Genomic DNA, 21,258 nt, shown 5'->3' with positions numbered 1-21,258 from the left:
AAATTAAATCTGCCATTTCACAGTTTCTCGCACGTACCCCCGAGAGATGTCTTGCAGTTTGGAAACCCCTGCCTTAGGACATCTGCAGATGTGAAGCTCGGCACAGGACGCACAAGGAACATCCAACGTGGCTTCCACGCGCCTCCTGCCATCTGAGGCGCACGGGGCAGTTTCTCTGCTGTGGCGATGCCAGCATTGCAGCACCCCTGGCTCGTTCCTGTGCCCTCTCCCCAGTTGAGAACCACTGGTCTAACCTGTTTGTAAGTATTTTGGGAACAACCAGCGAGCGAGCATCTATACCAGTGCTTCTCAACCTTTTCGGACTCTCTCTGGGTTTATCTTGTGACTCACGTTCTCACACTTGGCAATGCGAAGCACGCTGCAGCACCCTTGAAAGGGTCCTGCCACAACCCCCTGCTCGAGAACCAGGGGTCTGCGCCCATCTCACGCCAGCGAGAGGAGCAGGGAGAAAACCCCGGCGATGCCCAGGTCACTCTGCCTTTTGGCACGTGCTGGCTGCCTCCGAGGCACAGGCCTCTTCGTGCACACAAGGATCCTGGGCCCGTGCCCGCGCAGGAACGGCAATGGTTCCGCTCTGCTGGCAGGCATGCACCCCGAAGGGAGTTACAAACCCCGAGGGAAGTATCATGACAGGCCTCTTTATAAACCCCTGGTGCATCCACACCGCCCACCCCTCAGAAAGGAGATAGAGGAATAGCGAAGGGCAAGCGGGATGATCAGTGTGGGCAGGGTGGTCGTCCGCCCCGGTTGCGGAGGGCAGGCCCTGGGACGCGATGCCCGAGGGGCGCCGTGAGGAAAGGGTTACGAAGCGCTAATGGCGACGCGCTCGCCCAGGGGGCCCGGGGACAAGCCCGCTGTGCTTCCTTCCACCAACTCAAAGCCCTCGGAGGATTTCTCGGCGTGTGAACCCTCACACGCGCGGGGCCGCAGGCGGGTAGAGGTAGTGCCCCCGCTTGAGGGAGCCGCCTCCATCTTGTGCGAGGCCCCGCCCACAGGGAGGCGGTCCGCCATGCAGCGCAGCGCAGCGCCTCACAGCGCCCGCCGGGGGGCAAGATGGCGGCGGGGGAGGGCGGTTTGAGCCCCCGGTAGGTTGTTGTCGGCCCCCGGCGCGAGCCGGCCTCAATCGTCCCGTCTGTAAAATGGGGGCAGCGCCGCCCTCCCGGCCCCAGGGTCCGCAGCGCCGCGCTTCCCGGAGGGGCTCCGCCGCCCGCGCGGAGGGGGCTTGAGGGCACCGCGGCCCCCTTCCCTCCAGGTAAACGTGGCGAGTGTGGACGCGGGGGGACTCGGCGCCGTGAAGGGCCCCGGGCGGCGTCGGGAGCACGGCGGCGTCCTGCTCCAGGGCCCGGCGCGTGGCCGCGCTGCGTGTGTGGCGCGACGCGCGTGTCCGCTCCACGGGCGAGTCGTGCGAGCGGCCTCGTGCGACAAGCAACGGACACCCTCCACGTGCGAGTCGCGCAATAAATGTCGTGTGTGCGATCGTTGCTTGGCGTGTGTGGCCGGTGTACATTTATTGCACAATTTGCCCGTTAAGTGCATGATCGTTGCTTGGCGCATGTGGCTGGTCTACATTTATTGCACGATTCACCTATTAAGTGCTTGATCGTTGCTTGGCGTGTGTGGCTGGTGTACATTTATTGCACAATTTGCCCGTTAAGTGCATGATATTTGCTTGGCGCGTGTGGCCGCTCTACATTTATTGTGTGGTTCACCTGTTAAGTGCATGATCATCGCTTGGCGCTTGTGGCCGGTCTACATTTATCACGCAATTTGCCCGTTAAGTGCGTGATCATTGCTTGGCGCGGGTGGCCGCTCTACGTTATTGTGTGTTTTGCCCATTAATTGCATGATCGATGTTTGGCACGTGTGGCTGCGCTACATTTATTGCGCAATTCGCCTATTAAGTGCATGATCGTTGCTTGGCACGTGTGGCCAGTCTACATTTATTGCATGCTTCTCCTGTTAAGTGCGTGATCATCGCTTGGCACATGTGGCCGGTCTACATTTATTGCGCAATTTGCCTGTTAAGTGCATGATCATTGCATGGTGCATGTGGCCGGTCTGTTGTGTGATTCACCCGTTAAGTGCGTGATCATTGCTTGGCACGGGTGGCCGCTCTACGTTTATTGCATGTTTTGCCCATTAATTGCGTGATCGTTGCTTGGCATGTGCGACCGGTCTACATTTATTGTGCGATTCGCCTGTGAATTGCAGTAGATATGTAATGTGTTGCAAGGGCCTAAGAAATGTGCATTATTTTTACTATCGTAGTATCTAAGATGCATTGATATACGGAGACCTGTAGGCCTGCCTAGGAGTTCAGCTGGTCCCTGACTCGGTATCCAGGCTGGCATCCTACAGGCAAATCCCAGGCTCAGAAATCCCCGTGTTCAGGTACCCCCGGGTGCCCTTCATCTTATCCAGGAGATGAGCAGATAAGGAAGGTGCAGCTGTCCATGCCTGGCCTCTGCAAGGAGGGAAGCGCTGTAGCATAGCTGGAACTGGGAACAGGGAACCAGGAATAAGGAACTGACTTTGGCCTTGCTGCAACACAGAGGCTAGCTTTGAAATGGGGCATCAGTCAGTTCACACGTGCGATGGGATGGAGGGGGCCCTGTTGCAGCGAGAGGACTCAAGCCCAGCCGGGCTGAGAACGACTGGTCTGTAGCACGGTCGTCTCTGTTTTCTTTCTGCAGAGGTCGGTGTGTGCGTTCACAGGTGCTGTGACACCGCTCTCCCATAGGCTTCGGTAGATGCGTCACTGAGAGCAGCTGGTGCTTGGTCTTATCCACCCCTGCCCTGCCTGGTGTTACCACCTTGTAGAGCTGGACTTGAGTGAGTTCGGTGATCATGAAGCTTGAGAGCAATAGTTAAGATCCGTATGGGCTTAGTAGAGTCTATGCCTCTTCCTTCTTTCTGGGTAACAATTCTGGCTGGAGGGGAGAGGCACTTTTTTTTTTCTGGTTGTTTTGTTAATCCTTCTGATGCCTTTTAGTCAAGGGCAGGAGTGAGACGTATAGCATTACAGTGGAAAGGTTTAAGCACAGGTTTTGCAACCTTTCCTAAAGATGAGACTTGCAGTTTGCCTAATCTCTTCTGGAAGGCCTCTCCCTCCTTGCATCACAGCAACCATGATGGCTTTATCCCTCGGCTTTTGCCCAGTTCATCCTGGGTTTTGTCCTCTGCGTTGCTGTCCTGGAATGCAAAAGTCTCTCTGGTCCGTAGATTGAAAACTGGTGTTTGATGTAACTCAGTCTTAATCCATGAAGGAAAAGCTAATGATGTTTTGCTTGCTGATTAGAACAGATTGCTGTAGTGTTTTGTGAAGCTAATGATGTACAAACACACTGCCAGGTATTTATGTGATGGCGTCTGCTGCACTTGCTTGAGCAGGAAGACACCTACATGGTTTTCATTGGGAATTTGAGGCCTGTATTTTTCTGGTTCTGCTTGTATTAGCAGATGGTTAATTACAATGTTAATTTATTATGGCAATAACTCACAATCCCATATGTTATGGCATCATAATTTCAGTAAATGAGAAGTATACAGTTTGTGTTCCATATTGTGCTCTGAAATACAGGCAGTCCTCGACTTACAGCATTTCGCACTTACAACGTTTATAAATTTCAACTTTATGATGTCAGTTTCGACTTTACAAGGCTTGATCGGACACGAGGCCACGCCAGCGAGCAAGTTCGCTGCATCGCTCATCTCCCTGGAGAACATCTGTCCAAACTTCCTTGGACACTTTCTTTAAGAAAGCAGACGAGACTCCAGGAACACCTGCAGCCAGGACTCCCGAGAAGACTCCAGCCAGGAGCCCTTCAAAATGTCCATCCAAGAGCCTTTCAAAAAGTCCAGCAAAGTCACCTCAAAGAAGTCCTTCCAAATCAATATGATTGCTATTTACAATATAAATACATTGGTGTAGCTATATTACTCATCTATAATTGATCCAGTACAAAATTCTGGAGTATTTTTGGTGAAAATAAGGTATTGGGCCTTAGTTCAGGAACCAGTCCCTCATTTATAACATCGTTTCTTATGAGAAAATTGATTCCAAGTTACGTTTCGACTTAAGATGCAGTTTTTAGGAACCAATTGTGTCGTAAGCCTGGGGACTGCCTGTATCAGAATTAGGGGTTTCCTCAAAAGCCATCCCATCCCATCAGCAGCTCCAAGAATTTCAAGTTATAGTTAGCAGTCTCCTTTCTGTAGAGAACAAGAATGGTTTCATAGAGGGCACTAGAGCAGAATTTGAGACACCAAGATTTCTGCCCTGCTGTGGCTTTTCTCTGTGACCTTAGGTAAAGTCTCTCCGTGCCTCAGTTCCCCATCTGTAAAATGGGGATATTATTTTCCCTTTCCTACTTCACAAGGAAAAATGTATTGAAAGACTTTGTGAGGTTAAGAAATGTACATCACCCCTGTTGTCATAGTATCTAAGATACATAGATGTATGTAAACCTTGTCTGGCAATAACAAACTGTTACCATCCAGCCCAGCCTGGTAACCAGGCAAGATCCCAGTCTGGAACTGCCGTGCATGCAGGAAGGCTGGGTTCTGTGTAGTGCCGTTGCTAGGACATGCTCAACTTTTTTTTGAGGGTCCGGACCTAACATATCCATTTTGAGGTCAGATAAAAATTAAGACTACTTGGTTCCCATATGTGTTATTTTAAGTCTCAGATTTCTTATGTAAATATTTTTATGGCTTTATGGTGCTTTTATAATATCTTCTGTTGCTTTGGATTGCACCCAAGTAGAAGAATTGTATTTTGGGTTTCACTCAGATATGCCTGTTGTTTACACAGGATTTGTAGTCTAAATATGTTTTATTGATTAACATTATGTGTGCGTTTGGGAAAATATAAATTTAGAAAAGAAAATACAGACTAAAGCTAAGCAAACAATAAAAACCCAGCAAAAATACAGCTGCCAGCATTTTTCCTTCGAGTTTCACCCTGATTTGTTTCTTTTAAAACCTGGTTCTCTATATGCACTTGAGTGCAGTTTTTGCACATCAAAGTTTTTGGGTTTGTTTTTTTTTTTCCAATCTGGCATCACTGCATATGCAGTACTTAAAAATGCTAATCCTTTTTATTTACATGATTCCAGTGTCTTGTATGCAAACAGATTTTTTTTTTAAATAGGCTGTTAGAAAATTTTACTAGGATGTGTATCTATGTTTCAATTACAAACTGTAGACCTTATTGGAATGAACAGCCCTCTCCAATATGTGTATGTTGGTAGTGTTTCCACATTAGATTTAATTGCTTTTTTCACCTCGGTTACAAGAAATGCCAGTGTCACAGTAGTTATGGAAAATTATATTGCTTTCTTCTATTATACTACTTAGTGACAACTCTTCATTATAAGGACAGTATATTACAACTTTACATTTTATCAAGAGCATTGTGCATTGGTTTAAAGGAACATGAAAGCAAATATCAATTAGAGAAAATGCCTACTATTGGCCAGTCACATGGATGCAAAAATTCTGCATAAGTCTCATTTCCATTGTTTCTAATGCAGTGCTGTGTCCCAGTACGTACTTGCAGACCATGTGATTGTTCCCTCCATGAAAATAAGCTGTATCTTGCTCACTCAAGCACTTAAGTATTAAATATTCTAGTAGGAGGACACAGAGGCTTGGCAAATGCAATGCATTAATGCAGGCAGACAAGGTTCCTTGGGTGAATTTGATATCTTTGATTAGACCAATGCATTCTTTTCTTGCGACACCTGTAGCAATAATCAAATATAAGGCTGACTGTACATGTCTGGTAGAAGACAATTAGGATTAAAATCCTTCTTTCATTGAATTCCCAGATATGTTTTTTAAAAAGTGAGTGCTACTAGGCTCTTTTGTTCTCAGTCCTGTTTTCTACCTCAGTCCTTAGTTTAAGAAGTCCTGCCTGTTGTCCCTTGGTTGGGCAAATTAGTATATTTTTTATTTAGAAATATATTGTAAACTATACAATAATGTATTCCCATTTTAGAGTTTGCTAATAGTCATGCAGTTTAGCAAAACCTGGTGGAACTCTGTGTGGTTCTATAAAAATAGGGCAAGGCAATTGTATCTTATGGTGAAGTTTTGAGTTTCGTTTAGTGACATTGCTTTTTTCTTTTTCTTTTTCCTTTCGTTGCTTCACTACAGGAAAAATGAAACACATCCAAGATTCCTGAATAATAAGAATGGGTCCAGATGTACCACTACTAAATGATTACAAGCAGGAGTTCTTCTTGAAGCGCTTTCCACAGACTGTCCTGGGAGGTCCCCGATTTAAATTAGGCTATTGTGCCCCTCCTTACATATATGTGAATCAGATTATTCTTTTCCTAACACCATGGGTTTTGGGAGGAGTAGGAACACTTTTGTACCAGTTAGATATTATGAAAGACTATTACACTGCAGCACTTTCCGGAGGACTGATGCTTGTTACAGCACTTATTCTCCAGTTGACAAATCTGCACGCGAGACAGAGAACAGTGACGGTAGAAAGAATGCAGGTTCCAAATACCCTAACAGATGAAGACGAGTATGAATTTTCTAGCTGTTTAGGTTCAGAGACAGTAAAATTTATTATTCCAGGCAAGAAGTATATAGTGAACACTGTTTTTCATTCATTTCTTGCTGGGGTCATGTGTGGTTTGGGTACTTGGTATTTGCTACCAAACAGAATAACTTTGCTGTATGATAACGTTGGAGGAACTGTTATGATCTTTGTGTTTGGATGGGTGACTATATGTATAGGAGAATATTCATTAATCATAAATACGGCTACAGAGACAGCTGCTTTCCAAGCACTGGATACTTATGAAATTACCGCTTTGATGAGACCTTTCTATATTTTTGTCTTTATTGCAGTGGATCTTGCATACAGGTAAACCTAAGTTAATGTTTATGTAATTTAATGTTGATTAACATATGCAGATACCTTGGTGGATGCTGTGAAGTAACTCTTGAAAAAGTTGTAGAGATGTTATCCAACTGGAAAAAGCCTGGCATGCTTACAGTAGAAACTTGCGTTTTTACTTTGCATGCAGAAATTTTGGAATTGTGTAGCTTTTCAAGAGAAGTTAAGAGACTCAAAAGTTTGGTCTTGCATAGTTAAAATTGTCATCTGCAATCACAAATCCAGTAAAGTAGCCTTAAATTATTGCATCCCCATTCTTTTAGGGATCCATTATCAAGCAATATATTATGGATTTTAAATGTCTTCATTTTATTTTTTTCTAAATATATATCAAATTTGTTACTTTTAAATGAGAAATGAACCTGCCATGAAACTATGGGTCTAAACACTGCACATTCCAGAAAGTTTTGATCTGTATACAAATATTGTACTTCAGCACTTCTTTAATTTATCCCATGTAAAAGGGTTGCAACAAAACCAAAATGAAGCTGCATAGAAGAGACTTTGCATAAAATGCAGTAGGTCCAGAAGTTGGAAACTGAAACTTATGACAGTTATGGTCCCTATAAAATTTAGCCTTGGATTGCTAAATGCTTTTGTAGTGGTCTAGATTGGAAAACAGAACATAATTTTATATTCCCCTCTTCAGATCTCTCTCTCAGCCAAGGTATTTGCAAAGTGTCTCAGGGTAAAAATTCACTTTTTAGCTCCTTTTCATGTACTCCTTGTTAGGTGTCAGTCGTATCAATTTGGCAGGCTACGTCTCATTCTTTAAGTAAATCGCCTGTATTAAAAACACAGAACTTAATTCTACTGTTCTTCTAGTTTTGCACTCAGTTATTTTTTTCTTAAAGATTCAGACCACGTTGTTCCTTCAGTTAAAGTAATAACATTCACAGTACATACTTTGTAGACCCTAAACAGGTTTTCCATCCAAATGAAGGAAGATTAGATTTCTGACATTCCTGATATTTGTAAGCCAAATATTCCAGGCCTGTTTTCATAGCAAAAAGGGAGCAAACCAAATATTTTAAAAATCTTTTAGCATGTGATTTTTAAGATAATTACCATGGGCTTATTTGTATATTAGTTAAGTTATGCAGACTTCTTAATATCAGCTTTTTATCTATAAGCTTTTTGTACATTTGTATATTTACAAAAGGGTTTTATAGTTTTTCTGTACAAAAATACATTGTGACTCTTAAAGAGAATTCAGATATTGACTAAGAATAATTTAGTTACTCATTTAAATTAATTTAAAAGGCTTTGCATATAAGAAAAATGTTGCACTGATTTAACTTATATTGGTTTAAAATAATGTCTTTACACTTTTCATTTAAACAAGGCCTTAGTAAAATCTTTGGCTCCTTGTTTTATGCTTGCCACTTCAGTATAAAATTTCCTAATTTTGAAGCATTCTTTATTTTGGACTGTCACAGTATTCTGGGAGTTCTGTATCTTTGGCATCAAAAAATCATATATGTTCTTATGCTTATAGTTTGATAATGTCCCAAGCATTAATTTTAAATATCTAGCTTATCAACAAAAATCTGAAGATTCTGGCATTTGAATATGGGTGGATACATTTTAAACTTGCCTCTCTACGTACAGTATCTGTTCATGTTTCCTTTCATAGAAGTCAGATATGTTTTTTTCTTTCATCCAGGTTTGCTGGTAACATACCCGTCCTAGAGCAGACAAACCAGATCTTGCACATCTTATTTCTGTTTCTGCCATTCTTATGGGCATTGGGAATTCTGCCTCTGCTCGATGCACTTTTTCTATGGGGAATGGAACAAGTGTTGGAGTTTGTCCTAGGAGGTTCACCCATGTCGAGTAACATAAAGTAAATTTGATTTCTATAATGATAAATATAACAGTATAGTCTCTAACCCTTTTCTTTTCAAGCAAATCTTTTTTTCTTCTTCTCCTTCACAGGTTATTAGTAATGTTTCTCATTTCTGCTGGAACAGCTATAGCATCGTATTTCATTCCCAGCACTCTTGGTGTGGTCCTCTTCATGACTGGATTTGGGTTCATACTGAGTCTTAACCTAAGTGAGATTGGTTTTTCCTTCAAGCACACCATGAGCAGCCATTTAGCTTCCAGCAAGTCTAAGACTCTATCCAGTGGTCCTAGGATACAGTTTGGGCGAAGGGAATTCATTTTCTATTTGACTGTGTTGACATTTGCTCTTATAGAAGCTAGCCTGCTGCACCACTTTGCTGGTTTTACAGCATTTTCCAAAGAGAGTCCCCAAGCTATAGTGAGTTACTTTCTGATCATATTACTCCTAATTATGTGGATTCTTAGAGAGATTCAGAGAGTATACTTGTTTGGAGTCTTCCGAAATCCCTTTTATCCAAAGGATATCAGGACTGTGACTGTATTCATGGAGAAGCAAAGAAGGCTTATGAAAGTTGGTGTTGTCAGGAGGATTTTACTAACACTAGGTAGGAATTCCACTATCTGCTTTTTGCAAGATGATTAGGGGAGATTAATATGACAGTAACATTTTCTCTGTGTGTGAGTTAAAATACGTGTTCTAAGAAGAATTAAGAGGCTGAAAATTTGCATTAAGACTTTTGTGCAGTTGTGCATTCAGAATTAAAAGTAACACACCAAGGTTTTTGGAAATGACCGGTGGTGTGTTGTGTATTCGAGGTTTTTTGGGTGCTCAGCACAAGGCACATTAAAAGGGCCTTTAGAATGTGAGTGCTTGGTACTTTCTAACAATAGGACTTCCTAGAGTGTCTTAAGCTTGGCACCTGCAAATTGCTGGTCACTTTTTGAAAACCTTTGCTCTCATTTTTGATAAAACTACCAAAACAAAAGTGAATTGAGAAAATGTGGACATCAGTTAAAATGTTCGTTCCTTGCAGTCTTTTAATACAGGGTCCAGCCTTGCTTTTACTGAAGTACATGATGGATTTTCCACTTGCTTCAGAGGAAAGGGTATTTAGTCCAAATTGAGCTTATTTTTGTAGATGTAACAGTTTTGGAGACATGATCCAGAAACACTTTTCACATCATTTATCTTAAGTATTCATGCTTACGCTTAACTTAATTCATGATTCTTTTCTGAAGTTAATTGGAATACTCAGTTTGCAGGGTTTGGCTCTGGATAAGAATATGCCATCTTATTTTAATGTTTCAGGAGCAGGGTGGGGAAGGACTTTGTGAGAATTACTAATGGCTTGATTGGGACAAGCTAAGATTTCCATTGTGCAATGTACCCTTTATAAAACTAGCCAAATGATGTGCTTTTGTAGGAATTTTACAAAGAAAATTATTGACGTCTCTCTTTTTCATTGCAGTGTCTCCATTTGTTATGATAGCATTTATTTCACTAGACTGTTCCCTACAAAATCTTCATTCTGTGTCTGTTTGCATTGGATTCACAAGAATCTTTAGAATGGTAATTTGACATATTTTTAATATGTACTATGTAGAAGATATTTTTCCCTAAAGTAATAAGGACTTACAACTTAAATATACTCCAGGTCAAGAAGCGGGAGAAAGGGTGGATTCCTGGTACCACAAATAATCAGTCTCTGTCCTAGGTCTGGCAAAATACAGAGAATGCCATGCTGGACACAGTGGTGGTGTCAATAGTACAGATGCTGGTGTTTAATACAGATGTATGGTGGAACAGGAGCCTGGATACAGGAATCAGACTCTTACTGGTAAACGTTCTTTTTTAACTAAGCAGGTAGTTCTTGTTGTATTATTTTGTTGTTTCCTAGTCTGTTCTTTTCTGCTTTTTCTAAAATTGGGGCTCAGGACTTGTGGGAATGGAGACACGTTCTGCATACACAGAACTGCTCTTAGTACAGCAGTAAATGACAGTTTCACTTAGCCCGCAGAATTCTTCTGTGTAAGGTTGAAAGATCTCTAGCAGTGCTGAATGTGCCGAGATGCTGATAGAAAAAATATTTTTCTATTATACAGGTTGGTGTCATTCGGGATCGACTACTTCAGTTTATCTCAAAGCTGCAGTTTGCATTAACTGTTCTCTTGACATCGTGGACCGAAAAAAAGCAACGTCGTAAATCCTCCACCACATTAATTACACTCAACGTTGTTTTCTTCCCTGTTGTATTGGCCTTCATTGCTGTTTCTGCGGTGCTGTCTTCCCCCTTGCTGCCTCTCTTCACTCTCCCAATATTTTTGATCGGGTTTCCCAGACCAATCCGAAGCTGGCCAGGATCTGTGGGTGTAACAGCATCTGTTTGTTCCGATACTGTGTACTACAAGCAGATGGTTCCAAGTCTGGCTGCCGCACTGCAATCTGCACTAGCAGCTGGTAGCTTAGGTAGGTAGATAAGCAAAGCAGGTTGTAAAAGAATTTGCAGATAAGATCACTGAGTACTTTAGTATATACAGTCTTACTGCAGAATTGTTGCATCTGATTTAAATAACTTTCTTTGCTACCTAGGTTAAAATTTCAACACTGTGTTTTGTAGGGCTTATTGAAAAAGAGAGAGAGAGAGTGTGTGCGTGTTTATTGCATTCTCCTAACAGAATGCTGTATTTTAATGACCAGTGTAGTGGTGAAAGAAGAATATTGCTCTTGATATTTGTATATATTGAACAAGAACTAGTCTCTATGAAGTAAAAGGGCTGGGGCTCTGCTGTGTATCAGTTGCTGCCTGTCAGAGATGATGTCCCCTAGAATGAATTTCACAAACCTAGAAAACGGTGGTAACACAGCCTTTTAGCCTTCATCTGCTGCAGTGTAGGAGCCTGTACATGGGCAGTTACCAGCCCCCTTAGCTGTTCCACAGCAAAGACCCATCTCTTATTCCTTAGCAGGTAACCACCAGATGACTTGTGCGTACCAGAAGGGTTTCTAGAGGATAGGTACTAATTCAGTTGCAAGTTATGGGCAGGAGCCACTTGCTGAAATTCCATATTTATGTAGGAGGATAGACTAGAGCCTCATAATGGTCCTTTTTGTGTCTTAAAATGTATGAGAAGCTGCTTCCATTTGTTTTTTAATTGTACAGAGGTGAAAAAAAAAGACTTACTAGGTCTCTCTTGCCCATTTGAAGACAAAACAATCTCTGAAATGGCAAGAATTTTTCTGAGAAACACTTACCATGCGTGTAACCAGAATCATAGAAAAGTAGGGCTGGAAGGGACCTCCGCAGATCATCTAGTCCAACCCTTCACCAGAGGCAGAATCGTTCCTATCTAAACCATCCTATACAAAACCATTTTCTAAGTTATTAGTTAACTAAAGTCAACCCTGATGCAACCACAAAACAAAACACCCTAACCTGCAACAGATAAGGCTTAGAGACAGGGACAGCCAATGCAAGGTTGTTAAAATATGTTTGACAGATCCAAGGAAGATGGCAAGACCCTCAACAGTCTGTACCAATTGAGCCTGAATTGGTAACCTGGGGAATAATTAAGTGTGTTTTAGCCTACTGGTAAAGGATAAGTATTTATCTAAGAAACCTAGATGGCATCTTAGGTCAAGAGGCAGAGTTGAAGAGGTCTTGGTATTTAGAGGCAGTAGATATAAGGTTTAGTCACTCAAGGCAATTGAAGAAGAGATGCAGAGACTTTCGCCAAGTTATATTCAGTGTCTTAAGTATCAGTGCCAAAGATGTGTGAAGTAAAGTAATTTTAGCAAGTTTTCTCAGGAAAAAAGAGAAGTCCACTGTGCCAGGCAATAAGAGAACACATAAGAGCATTTTCATAACAGCAGCAGGGCACTTACCAAAAATCGCAATAAAAGCAAAATGTTAGCAAGGAAGTGCACTTTATTAGCATGGTGCAATATAAAAGCTTGTTTTAAATTTTAACTATGACTGAATGCTTGCTTTCACCAATTATATCTTGCTGCACTATGAAACCAAAATTAGTCATTTAAATTAAAGGTGATACAAATGAGCAGTGTGCTAGTAGCATATGTACATTGCCACATTTAGGAAGATTTCTGATGTGTTGGTGAAATAATAGTCTTTAACCTAAGGCTGAGAGAAGAACAGCAGCTTGGTTACTTATTTGGCTTTGCCCCTTTACTTCTGAGTAGAAGAGGAGAGGAGCAAACTGATAGGGGACTTCTGTGTGAGTCAGGGAGGTCTAATGGCCAGAGCAGAAAGTTTGATGTGTGAGGACTCCTGAGTATTAGCATTGCCCTTAACTTGTTATGTAATCTGGCAAATCATTTAGGGGCCAAATCTTAATTGACCTTATAAGCACCGAAGGCACAAAGAGCAATCTTCATCACCCCTGTTCTGTGCCCACCAAATCACTTAAGCATAGAGATTCTTTAGGCACTTCCATTTTGGCTGCAAGACTTGGACTGCTGTGCCTTCTCTGAAGTAAGTCAGATTGGCCACCTGGTTTCCAGTTAGATAGCCTTTGGTTATAAAAACAGAAAGCTCATGCTGCCCTGAGTCAGATGCCCGTGGTCCAAGGAGGAGGAGGAATTCAGACAGACCCCAGTGTCCAGCATTTCCTATTGGTTACCTGTAAGCACATCTGCTCAGCACCTACCTGGGAGCTACCTAAGTCTTCCTGTTTGCTGTAGGGATCTTTGGTGCCTAACCATGCCAGTCTGGGTCACCCTCCTGGGCAAGGCCTCAATAATAACTGTTAAATGGAAGAGCCTACAAGATCAGTTTGAATTGGGCCCTTACACTGTAATTCTCAAAAGCCCATTTAAGTTTGATACTCAATTATTTTAAGGTACCCACCCACTTTGACAGATAGAGCTTGTCCGAGTGATGCTGAGGAACAGGAGACTCCGTTTGGGTTCTGGTTGCTCTGTACCTCTGAAATTAATCTGTGAGCGTGGCAAGTTGGATACCCAAAACTGGATGCTCTTGAAAACTTGCCTTAATGTCTCTGCAAACAGCCGCTATGCCTCATAGGTAAACTGAAATTTGAAAGTGTTTTGAGATCCTTGAATAACAATGCCATAGGATCATCAATGAGTATTTCTGAGGTAGGCAGACAAGGTTCCTTGGGTGAATTTGATATCTTTTATTAGACCAACCCAAATGGTTGGAGAATAGTTATTAAGCAAGCTTTCGGGTTCAAAAACCCTTCGTCAGGCTCAGGAAGCTGCAGCAGTTGGTGTGTCTGTGTATTTCTGAGGTAGTAATAAATCAGTGCTTGAATAGTGTGATGAGCATTGCAGAGAAATTGAAATCTGTAAAGAATGAGGCTTTTCCAAATTGAACTGAGAAAACTGCAAAGATAAAAATGAATTGTCTTGATGAAACTTTGCGCCTTTTAGCTGAACAACTAGTGACTAACTGAGTTGATATCATTAAAAAAATTCTCTTGGTTCCCAGGTGTAAGTTTGGTAATTTAGGACCTGGTAGTGCATGTGCTGCGTCCTTTTCAATTACTCTTAACTTGTCCCTTAACATATGTTATGAACTACTTGGTTGGGAGGGCCGATATGGCATTTATGAGCCAGAAGTCCTTTTTTTGGTTTTATAATTTTATTTTGCATATTCTAAAGTCATTTAGTATATGGAAGTTATGACAGGAAAATGACCAGAGAGGATCCTTTAAGCATTTCGACTCCAATCCACAAAGGGACTTCAGTGTAGTGGGATTGACTGTTATTATACTTTGCTTTTACTCCCTGGAGTGGAATTAGCAGGCCCAGGTTGGAGCCTAAGATTCCTGTGCAATGCAGTGGTGAGATTTAGGTGTCTATGAATGGGGTTCACAGCATCCAGCATGTTGAATGGGACAGAGCTGGGGTGGGGGTGTAGCCAATAGGACGTGTCAAAAAGAGGAAATTCCCCTCCGGATGTAAAGTCTGCAGCCCCAAGTTAGGTGTTTATGTGAGATCAGGATTCGCAGTCCAAAGTCCTCTCCTGGATTTAAGTGCCTATGTTTTCTCTTTTGGGGTGGATTACTGACTCGTCCCTTTGTATTAAAACACAGGTGTTTGTGACTGTCTTCCCTGTAAGCTGGTTGTTAGGGCAACTGCCCAGGAAGTGGAGAGCCTTGGTTCTGTGCCCTTGCGAGGGAGTTCAGATCCGTAACTACTGCCTCCCAGGAGAACGCCCTGACCACCAGACTGCAGGCTAGGCTTTTGGGGGGGGTGCACTTTCCACCTCCAAGAATGAGGAGCTCGTGGGACCGGAGGGAGAGGACGCCCAGCAATGAGAGCATTCTCCTTGAAAGAGAGAGCCCTGGTTTTTACCTTTGCTGCTTTATGCATTTTTTCCAATAACTTGAATGTGTAATGCTGCCCCCCTTTATTATTTGCTACCTCATCCATTTTTGTGTCCCCTGCAAAATTTACCAGCAAAGATTTTTAAAGATTTTTGTATCATTGTTTAGATTAGATTATTGTTAAAAATAATACATTGTTTTTTAATTAGAGTTGAAGCAGCCCTGGTCATTGATATTTCCCTATTAGCCAACACATTTTGAGATCTGTCAGTAGGTCAGTTTTTAGTCTAATATGTGCCTCGTTCATTTCACATAACGCAAGCTTTTACATCCAAATATTACACGGTACTAAGTCATATGCCTTGCAGCAGTCCAAGTATACTGCATTAGCACAGTTGTTTTTATCAACCAGGCCTGTAAAAAAAAAAAAAAAAAAAAAGACAGCAGGTTTGTTTAATAAGATTAACTTCCATGCTGATTTGTACAACCCTCTAAATTTTGTTGGTAAAGCTCAAAATAACTATTGTATTATTTTACGTGGAACAGATAGATGTTAGGCTAACAAGTGTATAGTCCCTTAGAACATCTTTTGCCTTGTTTGAAAAATATGTTCCTAAATTTAATCCTCTTGTCTTTTTGGAAGTTCTCTGATTTTTTTTTTTCCATGACTTGTTTAAAATTAAGTAGTTTAGATTGCTGCTCAATTCGTTCTTTTAAGATAGAAGTTATCCAGACTAGTTCAGTTGATTTCATGCTGGAAGTGTCTCCGTAGTGGCTTCCTTTCTTTTGTTTAGAAGAAAAAGTAATCAACAAAACGCTGCAGTAAAAATTTAAGCCTCTTTTTCTGCTGTTTTTAGGTCTCTTTTTACCTGGATCACACTACTTGTGCCGTTTTCAGGACAGACTGATATGGATATTGGTGATAGAAAGAGGCTTCACATACTGTTGTGTTAATATTAAGGTGAATATTTACTGAAACCTTTGTTTTGGAAACATGCAAATCCTTTTCTGTGTTATTTCCTCCAACAGAACAAGCAAAAATACTTACATTCTATAAGACTAAGACTCTTTACTGGTTATATTAACCTGATCTGGTTTAGTTTTGTAACTAAAAGGGTTTTTCTCAATATTAAGACTATAACATAATCTTTAAAACCATCTGAAAGGCATAGACAAATTGTACAAGAACCTGCAAATCAAGAAATAATGGGCACGTCTACACATTCATTAATGTGCAGTGTCTACTGTGCATTAAATTTAGTACTTTCAAGAGGAAGTACTATATAAATGCTTAGTAGGCTGTTCTAATGCGCATTAGTGCGATCGCATGCTTTTTTTTTGAACGGTTAATGCTCAGTAGACTAATACTACTGCACATTAGCTTAATAGCATGGTTTTTGCTGTAATGCACAGTCAGTCAGTCTACTGCGCATTGTTTTGTATAGACGCATCCAGTTTTTACAAGCATGGAAGTACTATATAATTTGAATTGGCTTGTGGTATGAGACTTTAAAACTTAAAGTGGGTATCTGTGAGGACTGAAGTTTATGTGGCAGATGGAACCGGATGGCTCTAAAGCAAGTTCAGAAGTGGTAGTATTGCGTGAAGTACTGTTAGTCAGTCCATCAAATAAGATGCTGAGTGCTATTAAAATTGCAAGTGATTGCTCTGTTAGTTCCGGAAATATTGGAAATACTGGGCATAGTTTTCATTTGCTGGGAATAGTTGTTGCAAGAAAAAAGAGCCTGTTAGTTTTTAAAGGCTTGTTCATATGCAGAGTAAAGCTGAATTATTTCCACTTGTGCTGTAGGGGCTAGAGTTGCAAGAAACCTCCTGTCACACTGCAGAAGCTCACAGAGTTGATGACATTTTTGCAATGGCCTTTGAGCGTGAGGAGCATGCAAAGACTCTCTCTCTCAATCATCATTTTGGAAACATTTTAACCCCTTGCACAGCTCTACCTGTGAGGCTGTATTCTGATGCCAAAAATGTCTTGTCTGGAATAATTGATTCTCATGAAAACTTAAAGCAGCTGAAAGATGATTTTGTTAAAGTGCTTGTGTGGGTGCTAGTCCAGTATTTCTATAACAAATCGAAAACATGTGAGAAGCTGGACAAAGCAGACAAGGACACAGATGAATCATTTCCAATAAACAAGAAAGCATTTAACAATACAGTGGAAAGACCCAGGTCTGTAAGGGATGAAGATAGCTTTAGTGTAGAGACAATTGAGGACTGGACTGATGATAGTGATCTTTTTGATCTTGAGCCCACTGGGAGAATGAGAGAGAGAAAAGAAATGGGACCAGCAGCAACTGCACCAAGAATGCATTTGTCTATTCCAGGATCTGTAGAAATGCAGAGCAGAGATGGTGCTCTACAAAAGACACCACTTGAAGATAAACTACACAGACCCGTTGTACTTGGACTTCCTGCTCTAGATAAAGGAAAAAAGCAGGAAGTGTTAAGACTACCTTCACTTGAATTTAGCTGCTCCTATTCGGAGCTGCTAAGCATACCTGAAGAATGGAGAACAGCGCCCATCCCTGCTTCCAAACTCAATGAGATGAGGCAGAGGTTTCCAGAAGAGTGGTACCATTTCATTTTGAGTCAACTGGATTTTTTTCATTTGGAAGAAAAGCCTGCCAGTTTACTTGAAGACCTTACTAAAGACAAAGCTTTGAAAGACTTGTATATCCATGGTGTATTGTCATGTTGTTTTGGTTTGTTTGGACTAGACAGTACAGTTCCTGCTCCTAGTCATGTATTTAGAGCCTACACTGGGGGTATTCCTTGGTCTGTTGGCTTGGATTGGCTGACTGGAAAACCAGAGCTGTTCCAGCTTGCACTGAAAGCATTCAGGTAAGAACTAACTCGAAGTATAACACAAGCACACCTGCAAAACTGAGCATTTGTGCTTGAGAGTATACTTGCATCTTTGCAATGTACAATTTTGAATCGGCTTTATTCTTAAGTGAAAGAGCAACCTTATTTAGTGTCCAAATAGTATATACAAATGTGTACTGATACTGAAATTAAATATTTAGCTTGCATTATCAATAACTAGTTCATATGTTTGATCTAATTGAAACAACTATGTAACAACCTTCGAAATGGCTTGAAGTGGCTTTGTATTTTGAATCATGTTCTGCAGTGTATGTGTGTTTGTGTGTCTTTCAGATATACATTTAAACTCATGGTTGACCAAGCAAGCTTGGGTCCAGTAGAGAGCTTCAAAGAGCTGGTTAACTATCTAGAAGAATATGAAAATGACTGGTACATTGGTTTGGTGTCTGATATTGAGTGGCAACAAGCAATTTTAAAAGAAAAGCCGTATCTCTTTTCCTTGGGGCATGATCCTAACATGGTAAGAGGAAAATTTTGCTGATCACCAGAATTAAAGTCTTTTTTCCTCTGCTTATTTGTTAGTCTGCCTGCCTTACAAGATGCGAGAGCTTTGCACTCAAAGAACTAGTTAGTGCTTGACTGACTCCTGTGTGCCTATTCTTTGAAATTGCCAGGCAGCTGTTCAGCAGATGCAGCAGTATTTGCTGACTCTACTGTGATATTCCTGTGTACAAGGACAGAGCAGCTAGGACTTGATGATTCTTGTTAATAAGAAGCCTTTCTGTGTGCAGATATATGCAGCAGTGTAGTCTAGAGTCCTATACCCCTTTCATTTTCCAGTGATCCGTTCCCACTGTTTAGTATATGTGACATTTTGGGATCAAAGCATTGCCAAATTGAAAACCTGACCCTTGCTACTTTTATACAGTCTCCTCCGTTTCCTCTGTTGCCATTGAAAATTTCCAAGGAGTCAGTGTTATGGCTCAGTACTCAGCATGCAAGCTCTGTTTTTCACTTCATACCAGAAATGTCTGTGTTAACGCCGACTAGAACACATACAAAGCATTCCTAAGTATGGTTTTACTTTTTTAAGGGAGTTTACACTGGGAGAGTGCTCACCCTTCAGAAGCTGCTAGTGCAGGTGGGAAAGTTAAACGGTGACGCTGTCCGAGGCCAATGGGCAAACCTTTCCTGGGAGCTGCTGTACGCTACCAACGATGATGAGGAACGCTACAGCATACAAGCGCACCCGGTCCTCCTGAGGAACCTGACCGTGCAGGCGGCTGACCCACCCCTTGGCTATCCCGTCTATTCATCAGAACCTCTGCATGTGCCTTTGTTTTAGACTTTGTGCTGTCTTTTGTACGTTCTAGCTGCATGTGGGGAAACAAAAAGCAATGCTGCATTTTACACTAGAAGTGTGAAGATCCTGCTCTCAAAGTGGCACTGGATGTGTGTGCCGAGCCAATAAGGATTGATTTGCACAGAAACGGTGCTAGCCAGAGGCAAATTCTACAGCAGGCAAGAGCATTCAAACCTGTTTTTCAAAATACCATCTCCTTTGTTGCTGTCAGGGCAAGAAGCCACTGCTTCAAGATGCCCTGATTTCCAGTTCACAGAAGAGACATGATTCTGGCCATACACCAACTCCTTATGGTGCATTCTGATTTTTTTTTTTCTTTTCTTTTTTTACTAGTCTGACAGGTGACTTCCATCAGTAGGCAGGTTACAGCTCATTATAGTACAGCAGACCACAGAGTTGGTCACCAAAGTGTACATACAACTATTTATATGTATTTTTTTATTCTGATCATTTTATATATACAATTGAGTTTAATTTTAGCACTTGTTTAAAATATATGGCTGTAAATATCGTCCTGAATTGTAGTGTGCTACCAGCTGCTGTATAATAAGGGAAGTCTGGAAGAAGTATTTTTACAGAAATGTACACTTATGTGGGCAAGAAAGGTTTTGTAAATTAGCAACCTGAATCTTGCCATTTTACTAAAAACAATCTACAAGGGGTGTTTCAGAAAGTAGCAGCAATATTGCAGTAAAACCCCATTAGTGTGTGGTGATCATTTACTGAGCCACATCACTTCTCTAGTCGTAAGCCATGGGTGCATTCGACAATGCCACCGTCAATGTTCCCTGCTGCTGCATAGTTCCCACTTTGTCACAGGAAGACCGCGTGGGCAGCCATTTTGTTGTTAGTTTCTGAAACACTCTCGTGTGTTAGGGGTCGGCAGCGGTATGGCCTGCAGGCTGGATTGGACCTGGCTCACAAACGTGAGGTTTTGGCAGTGAGCATGCTCCCCGTGCTACCACAGGGACAAACGCCGGCCCACCTGCCTCTGACCTTGGGTGACCATCCTGGCCCGCAGCCAGAAAAGGTTGCCTGTCTCTGGTCTATGTGATCCTACTGATGAGAAGACCACATAAGTAAAAAGGGAAGCCAGTGTTGACTCCAAGAGGATTAGTTTTCTCAGGGTAGCATTTGTGAAAATTGTACTTTTTATAAAATGCATTTGCATCTTGTATTATTCCTTGATGACAACAACAGGGGAAGCTTGAAACCTTTTTAAAAGAACTTTCTCTACTTTTTATTTCAGAGTTACTGCTTTCATTCAACTATTCCTAGGCCCTTCCTGGCATAGATTTGGCAGTCAGTTGCTTCGTAGTAGTACTAGTATCTTTGAAAACACTTTTGGGCCACTTCACATGTCTCAAGTGACTTGTTCAAATTATCTATATAGTGGTCTGCATTAGATAAAACTGAAATACCCCTGCTGCCTGCCATTTGCCAGTAGTCACTCGGTAAGTCACCCCCCGCCCCCCTTCAACTTTAGCTAACAGCTCCACCATAATTGCTTTTATTCACCAAGATGTAAGTAATTGCCTTTTTTCTCTAAAGTGAATTTAAATCAGATCAGTTTCATGAGGAAATTATTTGTACTTCAGTGTCTTTAGTCTTAATATTACACAACACTGATCATTCGCTGTGCATCGCTGACCTTTAAGTCTTTTTTCGTATCAGAAAAGTCTGAATAGAGGCCAGCCTGCTGCTGAGTTTGCTGATGCAAGAAGAGGCATACCTTTCAGTTAATCCCTTTAGGCAATCATGTAGTTATATTAGCAGATTATGCAACCCATGTGCTTGTTAAACAGAGTTTAAAGGGTACAAATATTTATGAGAGATCTTGGAGGTATTAAGGAGGTTCCTGTTGTAAACCCATGATGTGATCTTCTACCATTCACAGTCAGCCCTACACATAGAACATTAAATCTGCTTCAGACTCTGATTTCTTATTCAA

The 21,258-nt window shown here is 41.6% G+C and overlaps 1 protein-coding gene across 12 annotated transcripts; it reads left to right on the top strand.

The window, feature by feature from the left end:
• The first annotated feature begins 724 nt into the window (after positions 1 to 724).
• PCNX4 (pecanex homolog 4) lies at positions 725 to 21,258 on the top strand. 12 transcript variants are annotated; one of them, XM_025207150.1, is made up of 11 exons: positions 725 to 1,106; positions 6,181 to 6,907; positions 8,607 to 8,786; positions 8,879 to 9,393; positions 10,258 to 10,358; positions 10,504 to 10,626; positions 10,892 to 11,255; positions 15,955 to 16,058; positions 16,908 to 17,959; positions 18,278 to 18,464; positions 19,038 to 21,258. In XM_025207150.1, exons 2-11 carry the CDS (start codon positions 6,219 to 6,221, stop codon positions 19,287 to 19,289), a joined length of 3,567 nt encoding a protein of 1,188 aa, XP_025062935.1. In that variant the 5' UTR covers positions 725 to 1,106; positions 6,181 to 6,218; the 3' UTR covers positions 19,290 to 21,258. The 12 variants fall into 12 exon arrangements, with proteins under 12 accessions (XP_025062935.1, XP_014376614.1, XP_025062938.1 ...); XM_014521128.2 differs by having other exon boundaries at positions 725 to 1,273; XM_025207153.1 differs by having other exon boundaries at positions 725 to 1,273; positions 8,879 to 8,997; positions 19,038 to 21,257.

This window comes from Alligator sinensis, unplaced genomic scaffold (genome assembly GCF_000455745.1).
Source record: "Alligator sinensis unplaced genomic scaffold, ASM45574v1 scaffold708_1, whole genome shotgun sequence".
NCBI lineage: Eukaryota > Metazoa > Chordata > Crocodylia > Alligatoridae > Alligator > Alligator sinensis.
Note: the sequence above shows the minus strand (reverse complement) of the source record. Positions and strands in the feature narration are given on the sequence as shown.

Coding starts and splice junctions, on each gene's coding strand:
- PCNX4 (XM_025207150.1), top strand. CDS start 6,219: ATGGGTCCAGATGTACCACTACTAAATGATTACAAGCAGGAGTTCTTC. Junction 8,787..8,878: donor CCCATGTCGAGTAACATAAA/GTAAATTTGATT, acceptor TCTCCTTCACAG/GTTATTAGTAATGTTTCTCA. Junction 10,627..10,891: donor CAGGAATCAGACTCTTACTG/GTAAACGTTCTT, acceptor TCTATTATACAG/GTTGGTGTCATTCGGGATCG.